Here is an 18,740-nt window from a genome sequence, read left to right on the forward strand (position 1 = left end):
TTGGTCAACCCTTTGACCAAAAGTCAACCCCGGGTCAAATTGGGGCTTTTCACATAAAAAAATTCCTTTCAAGTTTAATTTCACTTTAGAAGTGGAAATTCCAGAAAAATTCAAAGATTTGATCATAAAATCAAGCTCCTAGTGAAAAGTCAACTAGGGTTTGACTTTTGGTCAAACCTTTAATCAAAAAATTGAAAAATACAAAAATCCCAAAATCATCTTATTTTACATTCAATTTGCCTTTGTCATTTGAAATTTTACAAAAATCGGTTTAGAATCAACTTTTTCCCAATTTGCGGAATTTGGTTTAAATTGGCCAAAAATGAAATTACTTCATTTCTAGTCATTTTTTAGGTTAGTTTCCTTCATGAAATTTGATCTAGAGGTTGTATTACTTTCAATTTTGGAGCTAATTTTATGATTCCAAGCCAAACGCAAAAATCCCCAATTTAGGCCATAATCAGTGATTTTGATCAATTCTTCAAGATTTGCGCAATTGAGACACGAATGAGCCTAATTTCTTATATGAAATCCAAATTCGAAATCAAATTTGGAAGATTCACATGAATTTGAGCCAATTTGATCAATTTAGTGATCAATGATTGAGAAGTCTAAGAGTAATTGGTCCAATTAGTGCAATTCAACTTGACCTACTCTAGACTATTGAGACTCAATTTGGCTAATTGGACTTCAATTAAATTCGTTAGTCTAGCTTGGCCATGCAATTAACTCAAATTCAAGAACAATTGAGCTAAACAAGTTAAATTGGATCAATTTGTGCATGAATTTCAAATCTGTTCAATCCAATTTAATTGAATTCAATATTAATGGGGTCAATTAACCATGATAGAGATCAAATTGTACAAAATTGGAACAAATAGAACCAAGGATTGAACCGGTTCAACCCGGCCAAACTCGGGACAAACCGGTTCAACCCGGTTTGATTCGAATTGAATCGGTTTGATCGGATTGGCTATTTTCCGATCAAAAATCCGGCGATCAGTTGTCTATTCCGACCAGCCAAGCCCGGCCACATGCCTTTGAGCCCAAAAATGACAAAAATGCCCTTAATTGAAAATTACGAAAATGCCCCTAAGTGAAATTACTAAAATGCCCTTCCTTAAGAATTAAGCAAATTAATTAGGGGTAAGCAATTTAATCATGGCCATTCCTTCAGAATTGATCATGGCCATCCATAATGCCATGTCACCTATTCTTAGTCCTTAAGGAATATTCTTAATCCCTAATGATGCATTCTAGGTTATTAGATCAATTTAAGGGCTAGGATTCAAGGTTAATGGGAGTATATAGGCTTTTTTCCCTCCAAAATTTTAGAGGGATTCCCATTTTCATATCTGTTTTCTCTCTCTTCTCTCTCCCTCTCTCTCTAAAAATCACAGTTCCTCCTCCTCTCTTGGCCGTGAGTTTTCCTTGCTCACACTGGCCACTTGCCGGCCGATTTCCGGCGCACCACCACCACTCCAGTAGTCCCCCGGACATCCTAGAGCCAGTCGCAAGGCTGGCCATAGTTGCTGGTAACCGGAGCATCTCCGATCGGCTCCATCTCTGTCTCGGTTGCATCACTGGCAGCCAAGCCGGTGATCTGTCCAGCCGGTGATTCCGGCGATTCCGGGGTTCCGGCATCCTTCCTAGGTGGTCCGAGGCTTGCGATCATCATCCTTAACCTCATCTCGAAGCTGTGGTGGCCGGCTTTCACCGGAAAAGCCACCGGAGTTCAACTTTGAGCTTGATTTTACTTCTCTTTTTTTAGATCGCAATCTTATGCCAATCTTCTTATCTTGTGACGTAGATATTGGGAGCTATATTTGGCGCCATTCCGGAGTTCATTGGTGGCCAAAATAGCTCGTTTGAGCTCAGCAACACTCTCGAACAAGGTAAGTACACTTGGATGTTATTCTGTAAATTCGCGTACAGAGAAACCTGCATGTTTGAGATGCTGATTTCAGCTCGTTAGTGTCGAAATCTTGCGAAGTGATGAACTAGAGAGTCGTAAAACACGTCTCAAGCTTCGATTTGATATATTGCATGCCTCAATCAGACTTATTTTTCTAGGTCAAAACTCTTTCGGAAGTTAGGATCAGAATCTGGAATGTGATGTTCAAGTCTGTTCTGATGATTTCCTGATTGATGTTGTGCTGTTCTATGATTTTTCTGATTTTCTACGATCGTTGTTTGAAATAACTTCCTTCGTGAAAGTCGTAGAATACATCTTAATCAGTTCATCATAAAATTTTCATAAAATTCCGACTATGTTAGGATTGTACAATCTGCAACGCCATATATGCATAGATCTGGTGACAGACTAGTTTCTGACTAGATCTTTCCGGTGATACTAATTTCATCAAAATCAGAATTCATTTGAATTTTTAAAAGGAATGTTTATGATCTAATCAGTATCTGTGTTCAGATGTGATTTTCATTCCTTTGGAATCCAAAAGATGTTTCTCTGAATTTGATAAAGTTAGAGTCCTCCTTTGCGAAAAATCAAAATTATAAAATTGTTCCTTGGGGTCTCATTATATAGACTGAAAATTTTGAGGGCCTAATAACAATTTTTAGGGGGTTGATTTGCTAAAAACCTCAGATAAGGCCTTCTCGGGTTAAAATTCGATTTGCAGTTGAGTCCTTTGTGAAAACCAGATTTTATAAAAATTTGGAGGACTTTTTAGCAAAAACTCAAAATATGAAAGTTGTCACACGCAGAGATTCCTAACTGCCTAAAAATTTTCACATGGTTTTGATAAGGTTTGTTGTTTTTCCCGCCATTATTTTGAAATCCCTGACAGAACCGGGTCCAGTCTGTCACCGAGAGTGAAATTGTCTGTTTCGTGAAAATCGGTGGGGATTTAGAAAAATTGGTCTTCTTAACTTTTGATCCTCATGACATAAGCTTTCTAATGACACCTGAATCACTTCATTTGGACATCATTAGTTTAGTTAATCACATATGAACAAAAGTGATCCGAATTAGATAATAATTGAATAAGTGGTCTTCTTATGAAGCCCATTTCTCATTGCTTTATTGGTTGAGAAACAAGGCCCATGGGCTTGAATGCATGTTTTACTCATTGCTATGCATGTGTTTGTTAGATAGATGTTAGGCCCAGTGCATGTTCGGTGGGTAGCCCATTATGGTCATTTAGAGCCCGACTTTAGGGGTTAATTGATATGAGTTGCCGTTTTGTGTATGCAAATGGTAGCCCATTATCGTTAACCATTAATCAAATAATGTTAGATGATTAGGTGGGTGGTGAATCGAAATGCATGAAAAACAAAGGCCGATCCCGAGGCTCGTGCTTGATTAGTGAATTGTTTGCACCATTGCTTTTCTTTGGTTATTCCTTTGTATATTGTTTGTTGTGAATGTATGTTGTGAATGTAAACGCCGACACCCGAGAGGCGGTCCATGGAGGGGATAGTCCAAAATTGTAAAAGACCAAGATGATAGACCGATGTCCAATCCGGTCTCAATTTGTATTCACTTGACGATGATAGGCTGATGTCTAATCCGGTCTCAATTTGTGTTCAAATTCATTTGTTCTCGACCATGTCTCGGGTTTTCAATTCGTGTTGTAATAAACACCCGACGAGTTGCGGGTTTTTCTTTCTCGCACCTACAATTAGCTCGTCCTTTTAATACTTTGAGTGTTTACTTTACGCAATACCTTTCAATAGGCAAAAGGACACTATAAGTGCCATAACTTGTGTACGGCGCTCACTTTGGTGCCATAACTTTTTTTCGGATCACTTTGGTGCCAAGTCGGAGGAAAAACGATCACTTAAGTGTCATAACTTTTTTTTAGATCACTTCAGTGCTAAAATTTTTGAAAAATGAACACTTAAGTGCTAAAATTTTTGAAAAACGATCATTTAAGTGCTAAAATTTTTGAAAAACGATCACTTAAGTGCCAATCTCCGGCGAGACTCCGGCGAGCCACGTCAGCTTCAGAAATTAATAAAAAAAATGCCACGTCAGATTTCCGGCGAAAAATTGTGTACGGCACCGGAGTTGGCACTTAAGTGATTGTTTTTCAAAAATTTTAGCACTTAAGTGATCGTTTTTCAAAAATTTTAGCACTAAAGTGATCCAAAAAAAAGTTATGGCACTAAAGTGAGCGCCGTACACAAGTTATGGCACTTGTAGTGTTCTTTTGCCCCTTTCAATATAATTGATTGTTTCTTTCTTTTCTAGACTAAGATAGGATTAGCTTAGAATTTTAAATGAAAACACAAAAAACAAGATGCATGATCACATAGTGGACTAAGACTTTGGCATGAAAATGGTAAAAAATAAATGCATGACAACTTAGATAACAACCATGATAAGTTTAGCGGTACCAAAAGGGCGTTAATAGAAATATTAACGTAAGCTAGTCCCCGAACTCATGATCTCTGGTTTTCGTAGAAACCGAAACGAAACTCCTGCGTTTCGGTTGGGTATTCTAGCCGACCCCCGACCTAGGCTAGTAGCGACTCCTAAAAAAGATAAAATCGATCTGCTGTCACGCAAGGTATGAATTTAGGAAAAATCCACGTTCATGATCAATAGACCATATGGATGACCAAAAAATTGATGCTTCGGTAAGCTGTCTTTTATGATGTGCCAAACGAACAGTATGGATGACTAAAAGATTGACGCTTTGGTAAGCCGTCTTTTATGATGTGCCATACGGACCATATGGATGACTAAAAGGTCGATGCTTCGGTAAAGCTATATTTTATGATGTGCCATATGGACCGTTTCATGAATACTTATCTCTAAACCCGCCTTATCGAGTTCGGCCCTTGAAAGGTAGGTCGCGACAGCAAGAAATGGCAAGAATTCTTTTGATTGAAAGCAAGATTCCTTTTCATTTTTGGGCAGAAGCAGTTTTTACAACTTGTTATATCATTAACAGAGTTTTTCTTAGGCCCATTCTTGGCAAAACCCCCTATGAGCTTTACAAAGGTAGAAAACCCAGTATTTCATATTTTCATGTATTTAGTTGTAAATGCTTTATACTCAAAAATCCAAATGACCGCTCCGATAAGTTTGATGAGAAAGCAGATGAGGATTTTTCCTTAGGTATTCTACTACAAGTAAAGCATACAGAGTCTTCAACAAGAATTCTCAGACTGTGCAAGAAACAATGAATGTGAGGTTTGATGAAAATGTTCAGATTCACAAAGATGAATCTGAACCATCTCCCAATATTCAAGAGGTATCTGAAGCTCAACAAGAATCTCCAAAGATCGTTGAAGAAGGAAAAGAAGGTTCAATCCAGACTCAATCAGAACCTTCAGAATTTGATGATATTCAGAAGGAGAGATTCGACAGAAACTGGAAACATAAATCCAGTCATCCAAAGAACCTCATCATTGGAGAAATAGAAGATGGCATCAAGACTAGATCTAAACACAAGGAAAACATCAGCAACTTGGCATTGATATCAGAAATAGAACCAAAAGAAATTGGTGAAGCATTATCAGATGAAAGCTGGATCGAAGCTATGTAGGAGGAACCTCAGCAGTTCAGAATCAAAAAGTATGGGAACTTGTGTCAAGACCCAAAAATCATCCAGTAATTAGAACAAAATGGGTATTCAGAAACAAACAGGATGACAAAGGGAAAGTCACAAGAAACAAAGCAAGACTTGTAGCAAAAGGCTACTCACAAGAAGAAGGCATAGATTATGATGAAACCTATGCACCAGTTGCTAGGTTAGAAGCCATTAGGCTACTTTTAGCTTATGCTTATTTCCATGACTTTAAATTGTTTCAGATGGACGTGAAAAGTACTTTCCTGAATGGCTATATCAAAGAAGAAGTATATGTGGAACAACCACCTGATTTTGAAGAACCAAGAAAGACTGATCAAGTTTACAAACTCGAAAAGGCTCTTTATGGTCTAAAACAAGCACCTCGTGCTTGGTATGAGAGGTTAAGTAACTTTCTTCTGCAAAATGACTTCACCAAAGGTAAGGTTGATACGACTTTATTCATTAAGAGAAAAGGTAAGGATTTCTTACTTGTTCAAATTTATGTTGATGATATCATTTTTGGATCATCTAACGAACTGTTTTGCAAAGAATTTTCTAAGAATATGCAGAATGAGTTCGAGATGAGTATGATGGGTGAATTAACATTCTTTCTTGGCCTACAAGTGAAACAAACCAAAGATGGTACATTCATTTGCCAAGAGAAGTATGCAAAGGAGATTGTCAAGAAGTTTGGATTGTAGAACTGCAAGAAAACATACATTCCTATGTCTCATTTATCCAAACTGGACAAAGATGAAAGTGGTAAAAAGATTGATCAGAAGGTGTAATAGAAGCATGATAGGATCATTGTTATATCTTACCGCGTCTCGACCTGACATATTGTTCAGTGTTTGTATGTGTGCAAGACTTCAATCTGACCCAAAGGAATCACATTTCTCTGCAGTTAAAAGGATAATCAAATACATTGGAACTTATCCAATGTTAAGTCTTTGGTATTCCAAAAAATCAAATTTTACTCTTACTGGTTATTTTGATGCTGATTTAGCTGGCTGTAAAGTGGATTGAAAAAGTACCACATGGACATGCCAATTACTTGGAAATATGTTAGTATCCTGGTACTTAAAGAAGCAGGGCACAGTTGCGCTTTCTACAGCAGAAGCAGAATATGTGGCCTTGGGAAGTTATCGTGCTCAAATTCTGTGGATGAAACAACCACTGCAAGATTTTGGAGTCAACGAATCAAATGTTCCAATTAATTGTGACAATACTAGCGCTATCAATCTGACGAGAAATCCAATTCTCCATTCACGAGCCAAGCACATTGAAATCAAGCATCACTTCATCAGAGATCATGCTCAGAACGGTGATGTGAAAATTCATTGATTCTAAAAATCAATTAGCTGATATATTCACAAAACCTTTAGATAAATCTTCATTTGAATATAATAGAAATAAACTATGCATTACTTACCCATTTTCTTGAAGTATTTGTTAAACAGGAATTTTTCAGACTCAAATAATCTTCGTCTGAATGACCATTTCAGACTCAAATGAAAGGTACGTCCTTAATTCAAATTTTGGTGGGTATATTTTTTTGGCATTTCTGGCAGGATATTTTGGTACATGTTACTTTTGGAAGCAAATTAGGTATGTACTCTAATTTTATCTGATTGATTGAGTGTGCTTAAAATTTTTTTTTCTCTTTCCAAAATTCCTAAATAATAGGATCACTTTTTATAATTTCTAAAAGCGGTTTTTCTTTCTAAAAACCGTCCTCTTCTTTTTATAAAACCCTAACAGTATGAACCCATTCGCTCCCGACTCACACCTCCTCGGAACGTACTCCTTCTCCTTCTTCTTCTTCTCAAAGATCAAACCTTTCTGTTCCAAGGATTCTCGCACGATCACAATGCCATTCAAAAGACGTTCATCGCGGATTCTCAGTAGAGACTCAAAGTATTCAAGACCAGCATAATACATGGAAGTCACCGATTCGTCAGAAACAGTATCGGAGAAGCAGACTTTTTCAAAAGCCACTCCTCAAGCATCTTCTCCAAAAACTACTGGTAAAACAGACTTTTTCTTTAAAGATCTGAACCTCGTTTGGAAGACTTACCAAAGGTTGAAAAGGGGCAATGCTTCAGAATCTGTCTTACATGCCTGTTTAAAAGACATTGGCTTTAGATCAGAGATACAACTTGTGGAAACATATTCTTCGCTTCAATATGCTATTAGTCACTCTAGAAAGAATGTATCTACTTCTGAACGAAAGGGGAGTATATCTGAAAAAGGAAAAGAAAAGGTGGGAGAATCTTCTCAAAAGAAATATGATGTCACAAGCCCTAAGTCACGGAGTCGAGATTCTAACATTACAAGAATAAAAGAGGATGATGACGCCTGGCTTGTTAATAATTTTGAGAAGAAGATGGGAATTGCTTCTGGAGTGAAAGGAAAAGGAAATCTCTTTAGGAATCGACTGCACAGTGAGTTTTACAAAATCTTGTTGTCAAGAGGAATCATGAACCATCGTAGTGTTGATTTTGACTTTCTAGAAAAGGCTGGCATTTTTGTTAAACATTATTTTGACAGATTGGGAATGACTGAATTCTGCCTTCAGTCTGCACACATGTATGCAGAAGTGACAGCATATTTCTACTCAAATTTGTCAATTTTGTCCCCTGATTGCATTCAATTTACTGTTGGGGATAAGGACTATACTCTGACTGCTGATCAATTAGGTGCTATCATTGGCGTTAAACGCAGTCAGTTTATCCCTATTGAGGTCAGTGCAGAAGAAGCTTCTAAAGCCGTTTCAGAAAATCCAAATTTTTCCAGAGGATCAAAAAGGTTCATTACTTATCCAGACTTGACACAGAAAACAGTGATCTTACATAAAATCATTATCAACTGCTTACAGCCCAAAGCATCATCCAAGACAGATTTGTCTAAATTTGAAGTCAAGCTTATTTGGGCAATTCTGAATGAAGTTCCATTCTCTCTTTCGCACATCATTATTCTTCATATGTATAGAACTTTACTGAAGGACAAGGGTCAACTCCCTTATGGTGCATTAATCTCCAGGATTTTTGTTTATTAGCACATTCCTGTTCCTGATGAATTGTGCAAGACTTTTGTTCCTTTAATGTTTGTTGGAGAGAAAATGCTGGCTAAGATGAATTTCAAGCAATTTGCTGTCAGAAAGGATAGAGAGATTCCAGGACGCAGATCCGAAGAAAACCTTGGAGATAAGTCTGAAGCACCATCTACTAGAAGAAGAGAAGCGAGGGAGAAAGACTAAAGAAGCAAAGGGAAAGAGAAAGCCAGGGAAGAGATCATCTCAGCAAGTCCTGTACAAGTGTACAAAAAGCGTAGAAGACTTCTCCTCAGGGATGAAGAGGATGCATCAGAAAGTCTTGATTTAGGACAAACTGCTAGTCAGGAACATGTTGAGAAAGAACAAGTGTCTTCAGAATCTACTGACAACGTTTTAGAACCTACTGCTAATGTTTCAGAACCAACACCTGTGGAATCAAGCTTAAGACAACAGGCACTCAGCATAATTCCTATGATGACTCAAGAAGGTCCATCTCCACAACAACAACCTGAACAAATGATGACAGAAGATGTTGTTGTAGAATATACAGGTAATCAGGGGGAGATTCCAACCACAAGAGAAGGTGAATTTGAACATTCTGCATTTGAACATGTCCAGGGACAACCATTAGAGGACAGGACAATACTTCAACTTCTGCTCAAAATTAAAGACAAACAATCAATTCTGGAAGAAGATATAAAGAATCTTAAGATTATTGTTGAGGACCGCAGTAAAAATCTTCGTCTTCAAGCAGAACAAGCTAAAGTAGATCTTGAAAAGGCCATTGCTCAATGTTCAACCAATTAGGAGCAAGTTGCTGGTCAATGTTCTCTCAGAATCGATGACACTATTCAAATCCTGGAAAATTTTCAGCTTGTTCGAACCCCATCAAAGAAATAGCCTGCTTTACATACCCTCTTTTTAAACCATATTTATTTCCAAACTAGTTATGTATTCTTAACATTTGTCTTTTTTCGACTATTTGGATGGTCTATATCAGTACTTTATTCTGCTTATTATTGATTTATTCTTTTTGCTTATGACAAAAAAGGGGAGAGATTATGCAGATATTGCTGTACTAACATTCCAATATGCAGATTATACTCAAAGGAAGAGAAATACACAGATCTTAAGAGTTTGCACATTTATTTTTTATCTGTATTTCATGCACTTAATATAATTATTTTATTCAAATTTATTTGACATTGATTGAATCTGCATTGAAGTTTTGTCACCATAAAAAGGGGGAGATTGTTGAGGAAAACTTCTAATGAATTTTGAAGCTGATAAAACTTTCTATGTTTATCTTGAGAATCTGACATGCATTCCATTCCAGGTTAATATATTCTAGAAGTTCAGAAGGAAATATCAGACTTTACAAGAACTAAAAAGTTCAGACTCAGGAATGAGAAGTTCTTATTTTACCATAAAAGTCATTCAGACTCTAATTTTGAAGAACTCAGATTTTACTGAAGACCTACGCTGACTCAGGTTCTGAATGTAAAGCAAGAATCAGAAATTCTTTAGACGCAGAAATTATGCAGATGCAGACGCAGTAGTTTTTCAGACACAGAAGCAAAACTCATTCAAAATGAAACACAATAGCCAGTGATTTGGTATGGATTTCATAAAAGGAAAGTTTTGAGTGTCTCAATCTAAAGCTATAATTGATTGACAATCAAACATTATGACAAGTCTGCATTACAACAGATAAAGCTCTACTTATGAAAATTAAGATTCTGATTGTATGGGCGACCAGAATCAGCGGGATTCAGATTTTGTCAATCAACGGCTACTCAATCCATTTAATACAAATCTGTCCAAGATGAAGATTGGAAGATGATCCGCTGAAGACTGTCCAATGGCTAGTTTGGGAGTGGAGGAGTATAAAAGGAGATCTACGAGGAGCAGAAGGCAATGTACAAAATCGAGAATCAACAAGTCCAAAGTCTGAGCATACTACGATCCTTTCTCTTGTCTTTCTTGAGCTAAACATTAAGATCTTGAGGGATACTTTGTAAGAGTGATTGTGTGAGATAGAGAGTCTTATCATACACAAGAATGCTATCACTCAGAATCTGTAATTCTTCTTGATTACATAGTGAAATTCAGCCAGTAGGCTATCAGCATGGGAGAATGGACATAGGCTTGCTGTAAGCCGAACCACTATAAACTTGTGTGCAGTTTTTCTATCCCTTATTTCTTACTTTACATACTGCACATCAAGAGCATTGTCTATATAAACTATTTTGAATCTAAATTTTATTCAGACTCAACTGTGATCAATCATTTCCGCTATAAATTGATCAAAATTGTTTAAATCACCTATTCACCCCCCTCTAGGTGATCCTTGCTAGCTACAACAATAGTAACTTCACAAGAGAGATAGCGATATTAGTTTGCAATACTGCAACTTATTTGATGTCCTAAACTTGTCAAACAACAGCTTGAATGGCTCGATTGCCCCATGTTTGGTGAGTTTCCACATGTTTCTCTTAGTCATAAACATCGGCATGAACAATTTACAAGGCATGCTCCTGGAGGACATTTGCTGAGAAATGTAAATTGAGGAGTCTCGATTTGAACCGAAATGAACTGGAGGGCCCATTGCCTGGATCTTTAGCAACCTGCATGATGTTGCAGGTTCAAGATGTCAGTGACAACAAGATTGCGGGTGCATTCCCAGATTGGTTGGAAACCCTTACTCAATTGCGAGTTATGATTCTCAGGCTAAATGAATTCTCTGGCACAGTGAACTGTCCTACGACAGATCATCCCTTCCCAATGTTGAGAATTGTGGACCTGTCAAACATTAACTTCACTTATGCTTTTCCTACCGAGTACATCTCAAATTTTAAGCAATGCTGGATGCAGATACTGGACAAGATGATCTACTGTACATACTAGGCAAATGTTGCCCATTTCTGGGAGTTCCATTTTTTTATGAACCCGTACATAGATTCCACGGCAGTGATATTGAAAGGAATGGAGATCTAGCTCGTGAAAATTTGGAATGCCTCCAGAATCATTTGACTTGTCCAATAATAACTTCCAAACAGAAATCCCTGGGACCATTGGAGAGCTCGTTTTGGTTCCAGGTTTATACATTTCTCACAAAAACATCACAGATTTTATACCTCAATCAATTGTGAATCTCGCCCAGCTTGAACGGTTAGGCCATTCTTCAAACAAGCTCATCGGTGTGATTCCTTCGGAGTTGGCAGGCTTGACATCCCTCTCGATCTTAAACCTCTCAAAGAACTGCCTTACGGGGTCCTATACCCCAAGGGAACTATTTTACTACGTTTGAGGATGAATCCTACCTCGGTAACTTGGAGTTATGCGGATTTCCTCTGTCGAAAGCGTGCATCAGGATTCATTGGATTGGAAGACTCTGTTGATGGGTTATGGATGTGGACTACTGTGGGGACTAACCATTGCATATGTTGTCTTACAACTTAGGACACCGACGTGGTTCGTGAGAATGTTCGAGGAAAAATCCTGTGAAAATGCATGAAACGCGGAGCATGACGAATTGGAAGTTGTCGGTCCTAGTTATATTAACCCAAACTTAGTTCTACGCCGAGCTCCATTCAACACTCAAGTTAATCCATATTTAGGAGCAAACCAGCACATGACACAACGGGGTGGCCACATGAAAACTAATTTCTCGACACCTAGTCCACGGCACAAAGGTGAAGATTCCGACAAATTGAAGAAAGCAATCAAGAGGGAAGAATTTACATACTTATCTAGTGCTTTCATGATATTTACTGATTCAGATTATATCACTTGCTCGGAATATTGCATGTACTTATAGTATAATTAACAAATATTATAACTTTATGTCTCGTATTTTCTTTAAATTGGAGGATAACTCTACAAGATAGAATTAGAATCCACTTTATGCATCTATCATGATTTTATGCATATTATTTCTCTTGCGAAAATTCACGTTGACTACATAATTTCAAGCAATATAACAAATACAAATCTTAGACTTGTATGACGCACTGGTATCTTATATAAAAAGTTAGTTAGGATTGGCTATATTTTCCTTGGTCCATGGTTTTCCTTAAACTTAAATCAATTTTACATACCAATTAGGGATTTCTGTCATTAGTCAATATCTTGTGGGTCTCTATGAATGAGACATCACTGCAGTTGCGTAACTGAGTTGCACCCCTCTGCATTATGCGAGATTCCTTTGCTACCCACGAAAGCGATGTTGCGAGTACATCCCAAACTAGTCGAGTGTTTTCTGGTTACTATGCATCGATGATGACAAACGCCCGTTGTCCAGGAAAGCGAAAGAAGCTTACTCGATTCCATGTTCCGACAAATTGAAGAAAGCAATCAAGAGGGAAGAATTTACATACTTATCTAGTGCTTTCATGATATTTACTGATTCAGATTATATCACTTGCTCGGAATATTGCATGTACTTATAGTATAATTAACAAATATTACAACTTTATGTCTCGTATTTTCTTTAAATTGGAGGATAACTCTACAAGATAGAATTAGAATCCACTTTAAATTAGACGTAAATTCTAAAGGATAATTTAGTTAATAAGGATCTTTCTTCTATCATGATTTTATGCATATTATTTCTCTTACGAAAATTCACGTTGACTACATAATCGAGCAATATAACAAATACAAATCTTAGACTTGTATGACGCACTGGTATCTTATATAAAAAGTTAGTTAGGATTGGCTATATTTTCCTTGGTCCATGGTTTTCCTTAAACTTAAATCAATTTTAGCATACCAATTAGGGATTTCTGTCATTAGTCAATATCTTGTGGATCTCTATATATGAATGAGACATCACTGCAGTTGCGTAACTGAGTTGCACCCCTCTGCATTATGCGAGATTCCTTTGCTACCCACGAAAGCGATGTTGCGAATACATCCCAAACTAGTCGAGTGTTTTCTGGTTACTATGCATCGATGATGACAAACGCCCGTTGTCCAGGAAAGCAAAAGAAGCTTACTCGATTCCATCCTATTGCTTGGTGAGTCGACGTGAGACGATATTTGTTACTTTGAACGAGTAAAATATCTTCGGATACTATAATGGAACTAATATTAAATACACAACCGTCGTAATCTTCTTTTAGACAAGCTGTATCCATCATTATTGATTTCGATGATTGATTAATGTTTCAAACTAAAACTACTCATGTCAATGGCGGCGGATGTGGATGTGTGACGAATGAATTACACACGCACGCTCTTATGCCGCATAGGATTCCAATTATGATTCCTGTAACTTGTGATCCGCATGCATGCGGATGAATATCTTATAGCAGACGGCTATGGGGAGACCCTTATCGTCTGCATCCCAAGAAAGAGAAATGTGAGGCTCTGTGACTAGCCCAAAGTGCATGGAATCAATGGCTCCTACAATGCTGTTATCAAGTTGGCAGTTGAGGCCACGGGGACCAATCATCCACATCCTTCCGAAGCACTGGAGCTAGACGTACCGTGCGCTCTCACCTCAATGATCCCTAAGGTTTATGCAATTGGCCTCCTCCATCTACTGATTAATCAGGTTGCTTCTCGTCTAATTACAAGATTTTAATGAATTTTCATATTAGCATATTGCAACTAGATATAATATGTTGTAGCTCGTTTGAACACGGTCTATCCATTCAATATCATTACAATCATGCTAAAAGTTTGAGTCAATTAGAAGCAACTAAGTTTTATATTATCTGCTAAATATGACAAGGAGGTGAAATCCAACTAAATATGACAAATTACAACGTGGTGCCATAGTTGGAAATCACGCAAAAAATAAGGGCAAAATAGTTGACATAAGTTATATAAGGGGGGAAGCTCAACTCAAGGATCAATAAACCAGGCCGAGTTGAACTCATCTTTAAAAAGTCATTTGAATCATCATTCTCTGGTGAGAAGAGAATGGGTTCCGCCGGACTCGAATCGGCCACAAAGCCACACGCAGTTTGCATTCCACTCCCTGCACAAAGCCACATCGGGGCCATGCTCAAGCTAGCAAAGCTCCTCCACCACAAGGGCTTCCACATCTCCTTTGTCAACACCGAGTTCAATCACCGACGGCTCACCAGAGCCCGAGGCCTCGAGTTCGTGAATGGAACACTGAGCAACTTTCAGTTCCTGACAATCCCCGATGGTCTTCCTCTTTCGGACGCGGATGCGATTCAGGACATCCCGGCGCTCTGCAACTCGACGAGGAACTATATGATCGGCCCCTTCAGCGATCTCGTATCGAGCCTGGGCTCGAACCCGAGTGTCCCTCCGGTGACTTGCATCGTCTCGGACGGTTTCATGACGTTTACGACGAGTCCTGCGGCTTCAAAATTTGGGATTCCACTCATACACTTGTTCACTATACCCGGCTGTGCCCTCATGGCGGTGAAACATTTGCGAGCCCTCGGAGAAAACGGTCTTGCACCACTCACAGGTAATAATAAGTCAGGATATTGTTGTTAATGATGGGATAAATATGTTTGAGTTTTAATTAATTAACAACATTTGTATTAGCCCAAAGGGTGCGCGTTCCTCCTCCATTGCTTAAGGTGCATGTTCGAATCCACCGTATTTTACATTTTTTAAGGCCAGCCTTAGGAACACATAAACATGTCTTTGGTAATTACACGATACGTGTGGTACGGGAGAACTGCCACACACGATAAGATTCTAGTGATATTTGCATTTTACTCCGCACATGTATAAATAATCTTGACTTCGATCAAAACAGTCTTGACTTCGATCTAAACAGTCAATCATAGTTCTTCATACCTAGGCTTTAAATTCCCTTACATAGGTTTTATCGTTATTGGTTGTTCAATGTGGCACGAGCAACGCTGACATAGACAATTTATGCAATTTTTTTTTTTACAAAATGATTTTTTTCTTGTTTCCTTCCACTGGTTTGCGGCCTCAGTAGTGTCGACGGAGGTCGCTGGCCATAGGCGAAGGTCGCGATGCGCTCGCCTAGCCCAAATCTGGCAAAGGGCATTGTGGCCCTTACAAGATATGGACGAGGGCTTTGCGGCCCATGTCCAGTGTCGATGAGGATTGCCGAACCATAATGAAAAAAAAAAAGAAAAGAAAAATCGCAATAATTGCAAAAATTATCCACATCAAACTGGCCATGCCATATAGGACAGCCGACGTCCAAGTTAATGATTTATGAGCAAAATTGGCCAGAAGAACTATATTGGCAAATCGTCAATGGTTTAGGACTAAATTGGCCAAATTGAAAAGTTTAAAATTAAATTGGCATCCGTACAATAGGTTTAAGACATTTTTGGTAATTTTCTCTAAATATCCATTACTGCACTGTATGTGAATTGTGACTTATTCTTTTTTTTTTGGTCAAAAACGAGAAAAAGTCGTCGTAATTAGATTTGTTGCCGTTTGATTGCATGGATATGAATGCGTGCAGATGAATCCCAATTGATGAACGGGTATGGGAACACCCTTATCACCTGGATCTCGGGAATGAAAAACATGAGGCTGCGCGACATGCCTCACTTCATCCGAATCACTGGCTCCGATGACACCTTGTTCAACTTCCTTGCCGACACTGGCAACAAGACAGGTAACGCCACGATGACCATTGTCCACACCTTCGAGGCACTTGAGCCGGATGTGCTACATGCCCTCTCCTCAATGATCTCTAGGGTTTATACGGTTGGACCACTCCACTTAATGATCGATCAAATCGCTCGAGAAAATTTTTTCGCCTCGAAGCACATTGAGTGCAATCTCTTGGAAGAGCACAACGAGTGCCTTGAGTGGTTGGACTTGAAGGAGCCTAAGTCCGTGATCTATGTGAACTTTGGGAGTATAGCATTCATGACACACCAACAGTTGGTTGAATTTGCGATGGGATTGGCCAATAGCGATCAATGTTTCTTGTGGGTCTTGAGGCCTGATGCAGTGAATGGAGACACGGCGAATCTTCCTAGAGAGTTTGTTGAGGAAACAAGAGAGAGAGGCTTTTTATCAGGGTGGTGCCCGCAAGAGAAAGTGTTGGACCACCCTTCAGTCGGAGGTTTCTTGACGCACTGTGGCTGGAACTCGACTATTGAGAGCTTGTCAGCCGGAGTTCCGATGCTGTGTTGGCCATGCTTCGGAGACCAACTGACGAATTGCAAGTATATATGTGATGATTGGGGGATTGGGTTGGAGATGGATAGTAATGTGAAGAGAGATGCAATGGAGAGGCTTGTGAGGGAGTTGATGGAAGGAGAGGTGGGGAAGAAAATGAGAAGCAAGGCCATGGAGTGGAAGAAGATGGCAGAGGAAGCTGTTGGTGAAAAAGGGTCATCTTCCATGAATTTGGACAAGTTGCTGGACGAAGTTTTATCTAAATAGTGTAATTTGACATTTTTCTTTATGCGCTATATTTCCTCCATTTATGGTCGAAGAAGAAGACTTTCTTCAATAAAGTCCTTTGATTAATTGAGTTATACAACTGAAATGAAATAAAAGAGTGTGTTTTCCGTCCTGAATGGTGAAAATAGCTCTTATTGGTATACAACACTATGGCATTATCTACATCCAAACGTACAGAAAAATTAAATGTGTCTTTATCAAAAACTTAAAAAAAATGTCATATCTTTCTTCATCCCTAATTGAAAGAGAGTTTTATGAGGAGGAGGAGACCTGTCAAGAGCGTTGCTGCGATCGGACAGGGGCTTCCCTTCTTCCGCCGATGGCCTCACCACCTCCACGCATCCGGCTCGTCATCTGAACTTCCATCGTTGCAGCTTGCTTGCTGCATAGAGATAGAGAGAGAAAGAGGGGGGGAATGCGAAGTGCGTGTGGGAGAAGAAGACTGCTTCGATCAAGCGCCTCTTCTCTTTTTCATGGTAAAATCCGGTTTTCGAGTGCTGAAGTCACGATGACCTGTCGGGTCATGGACTTTGTTTCTTTCGGGTCGAGACTTGTGGGCCATTGACCAGGTCGTGGCCCATCGTGGGTAATTTATACTATTCAACATCTTTTTTTTTTAGAATCAGGCTTTTTCCACTCCTAGTTTGGCTAAAACACTCTCCAATAAAGTATTATGACCATTTCACCCGTTATGGGTCCCACCATACAGCATCTTAATTGTTCCTTTGGTGTTTTTTTTTTGTTTTCTTTTTTTGTGGGTCCCACTTTCCTTCGTCCTCATCATTCTCTTTTCTCTCGACAATTATCTTTCTCTCTCCTGTGGCTCCCACGTTTTACAAAAAATGTGGCATCCTCTGGCGAAGTTGAGGCGGATGCTGAGCGTGAGAGTCAAAGAGTGGTAAGGTTGTAAGGTAGGCTCCGAGCGGCGATTTCTTGCCGAGGTAGTTATTATGGCACCTGAGTTCGCCTTTAGGACGACAGCCACATTGCAAGTGCATGAATCAAATATGTGGGTGAAAAGAAGTCTATAAAATGTGATGTCTAAAAAAACTAAGACAAAAGATAAGCTACTCATTTTTAATGGTTTGACCCATCTATGTGGGATTTAAGGTTAAAAGCATGTCTCTTGAGCATTTTCCTTGTGAAGTCTTCACTACAAAAAAACATGTTTTTTGCGACGGATTTTGCGACGAAAAAATCGCAAAAATCCGTTGCAAATCATTTTTGCGACGAATTTAGCGACGGAAAAAATTCCGTCGCTACTAGGTCGTCGCAAATTTGCGACGAAAAAAAAATTCGTCGTAAAATTCGTTGCAAAAAATTCGTCGCAAAATTCGTTGCAAATTAGCCACGAACACTATCCGTCGCAAAGTTCGTGCAAATATTTCGTCGCAAAATTCGTCGCAAAAATCGTCGCAAATTAGCCACGAACACTATCCGTCGCAAAGTTCGTCGCAAATATTTCGTCGCAAAATTCGTCGCAAAAATTAGCCACGAACACTATCCGTCGCAAAGTTCGTCGCAAATTAGCCACGAACACTATCCGCCACAAAGTTCGTCGCAAAAATCGTCGCAAAATCTGTCGCAAAAATCGTCGCAAAATTCGTCGCAAAAGTCATCGCAAAATTTGTCACTAATTTTTCGTCACAAATTTTCATCGTAAAATTCATCGCTAATTTTTCGTCGCAAAATTCGTCGCTAATTTTTCGTCGCAAAATTTGTTGCTAATTTGCCACGAAATTCTTTTT

General features: G+C 38.8%; 1 protein-coding gene across 1 annotated transcript; it reads left to right on the plus strand.

Annotated features, from left to right (window-relative positions):
- The first annotated feature begins 14,450 nt into the window (after positions 1-14,450).
- On the plus strand, positions 14,451-17,137 carry LOC115662904 (7-deoxyloganetin glucosyltransferase-like). The gene is made up of 2 exons (XM_056308234.1): positions 14,451-15,049; positions 16,037-17,137. The coding sequence occupies exons 1-2, from the start codon at positions 14,527-14,529 to the stop codon at positions 16,969-16,971; spliced, it is 1,458 nt and encodes a 485-aa protein (XP_056164209.1). The 5' UTR covers positions 14,451-14,526; the 3' UTR covers positions 16,972-17,137.
- Positions 17,138-18,740: the final 1,603 nt, after the last annotated feature.

This window comes from Syzygium oleosum, unplaced genomic scaffold (genome assembly GCF_021117445.2).
Source record: "Syzygium oleosum isolate NSW1041296 unplaced genomic scaffold, Sole_v2.1 Sole_v2.02, whole genome shotgun sequence".
NCBI lineage: Eukaryota > Viridiplantae > Streptophyta > Magnoliopsida > Myrtales > Myrtaceae > Syzygium > Syzygium oleosum.

Bases quoted from the DNA above. Each gene is read 5' to 3' on its own strand.
- LOC115662904 (XM_056308234.1), top strand. From the start codon at position 14,527: ATGGGTTCCGCCGGACTCGAATCGGCCACAAAGCCACACGCAGTTTGC. The intron at 15,050-16,036 runs GTAATAATAAGT...GAATGCGTGCAG, and splicing joins CGGTCTTGCACCACTCACAG to ATGAATCCCAATTGATGAAC.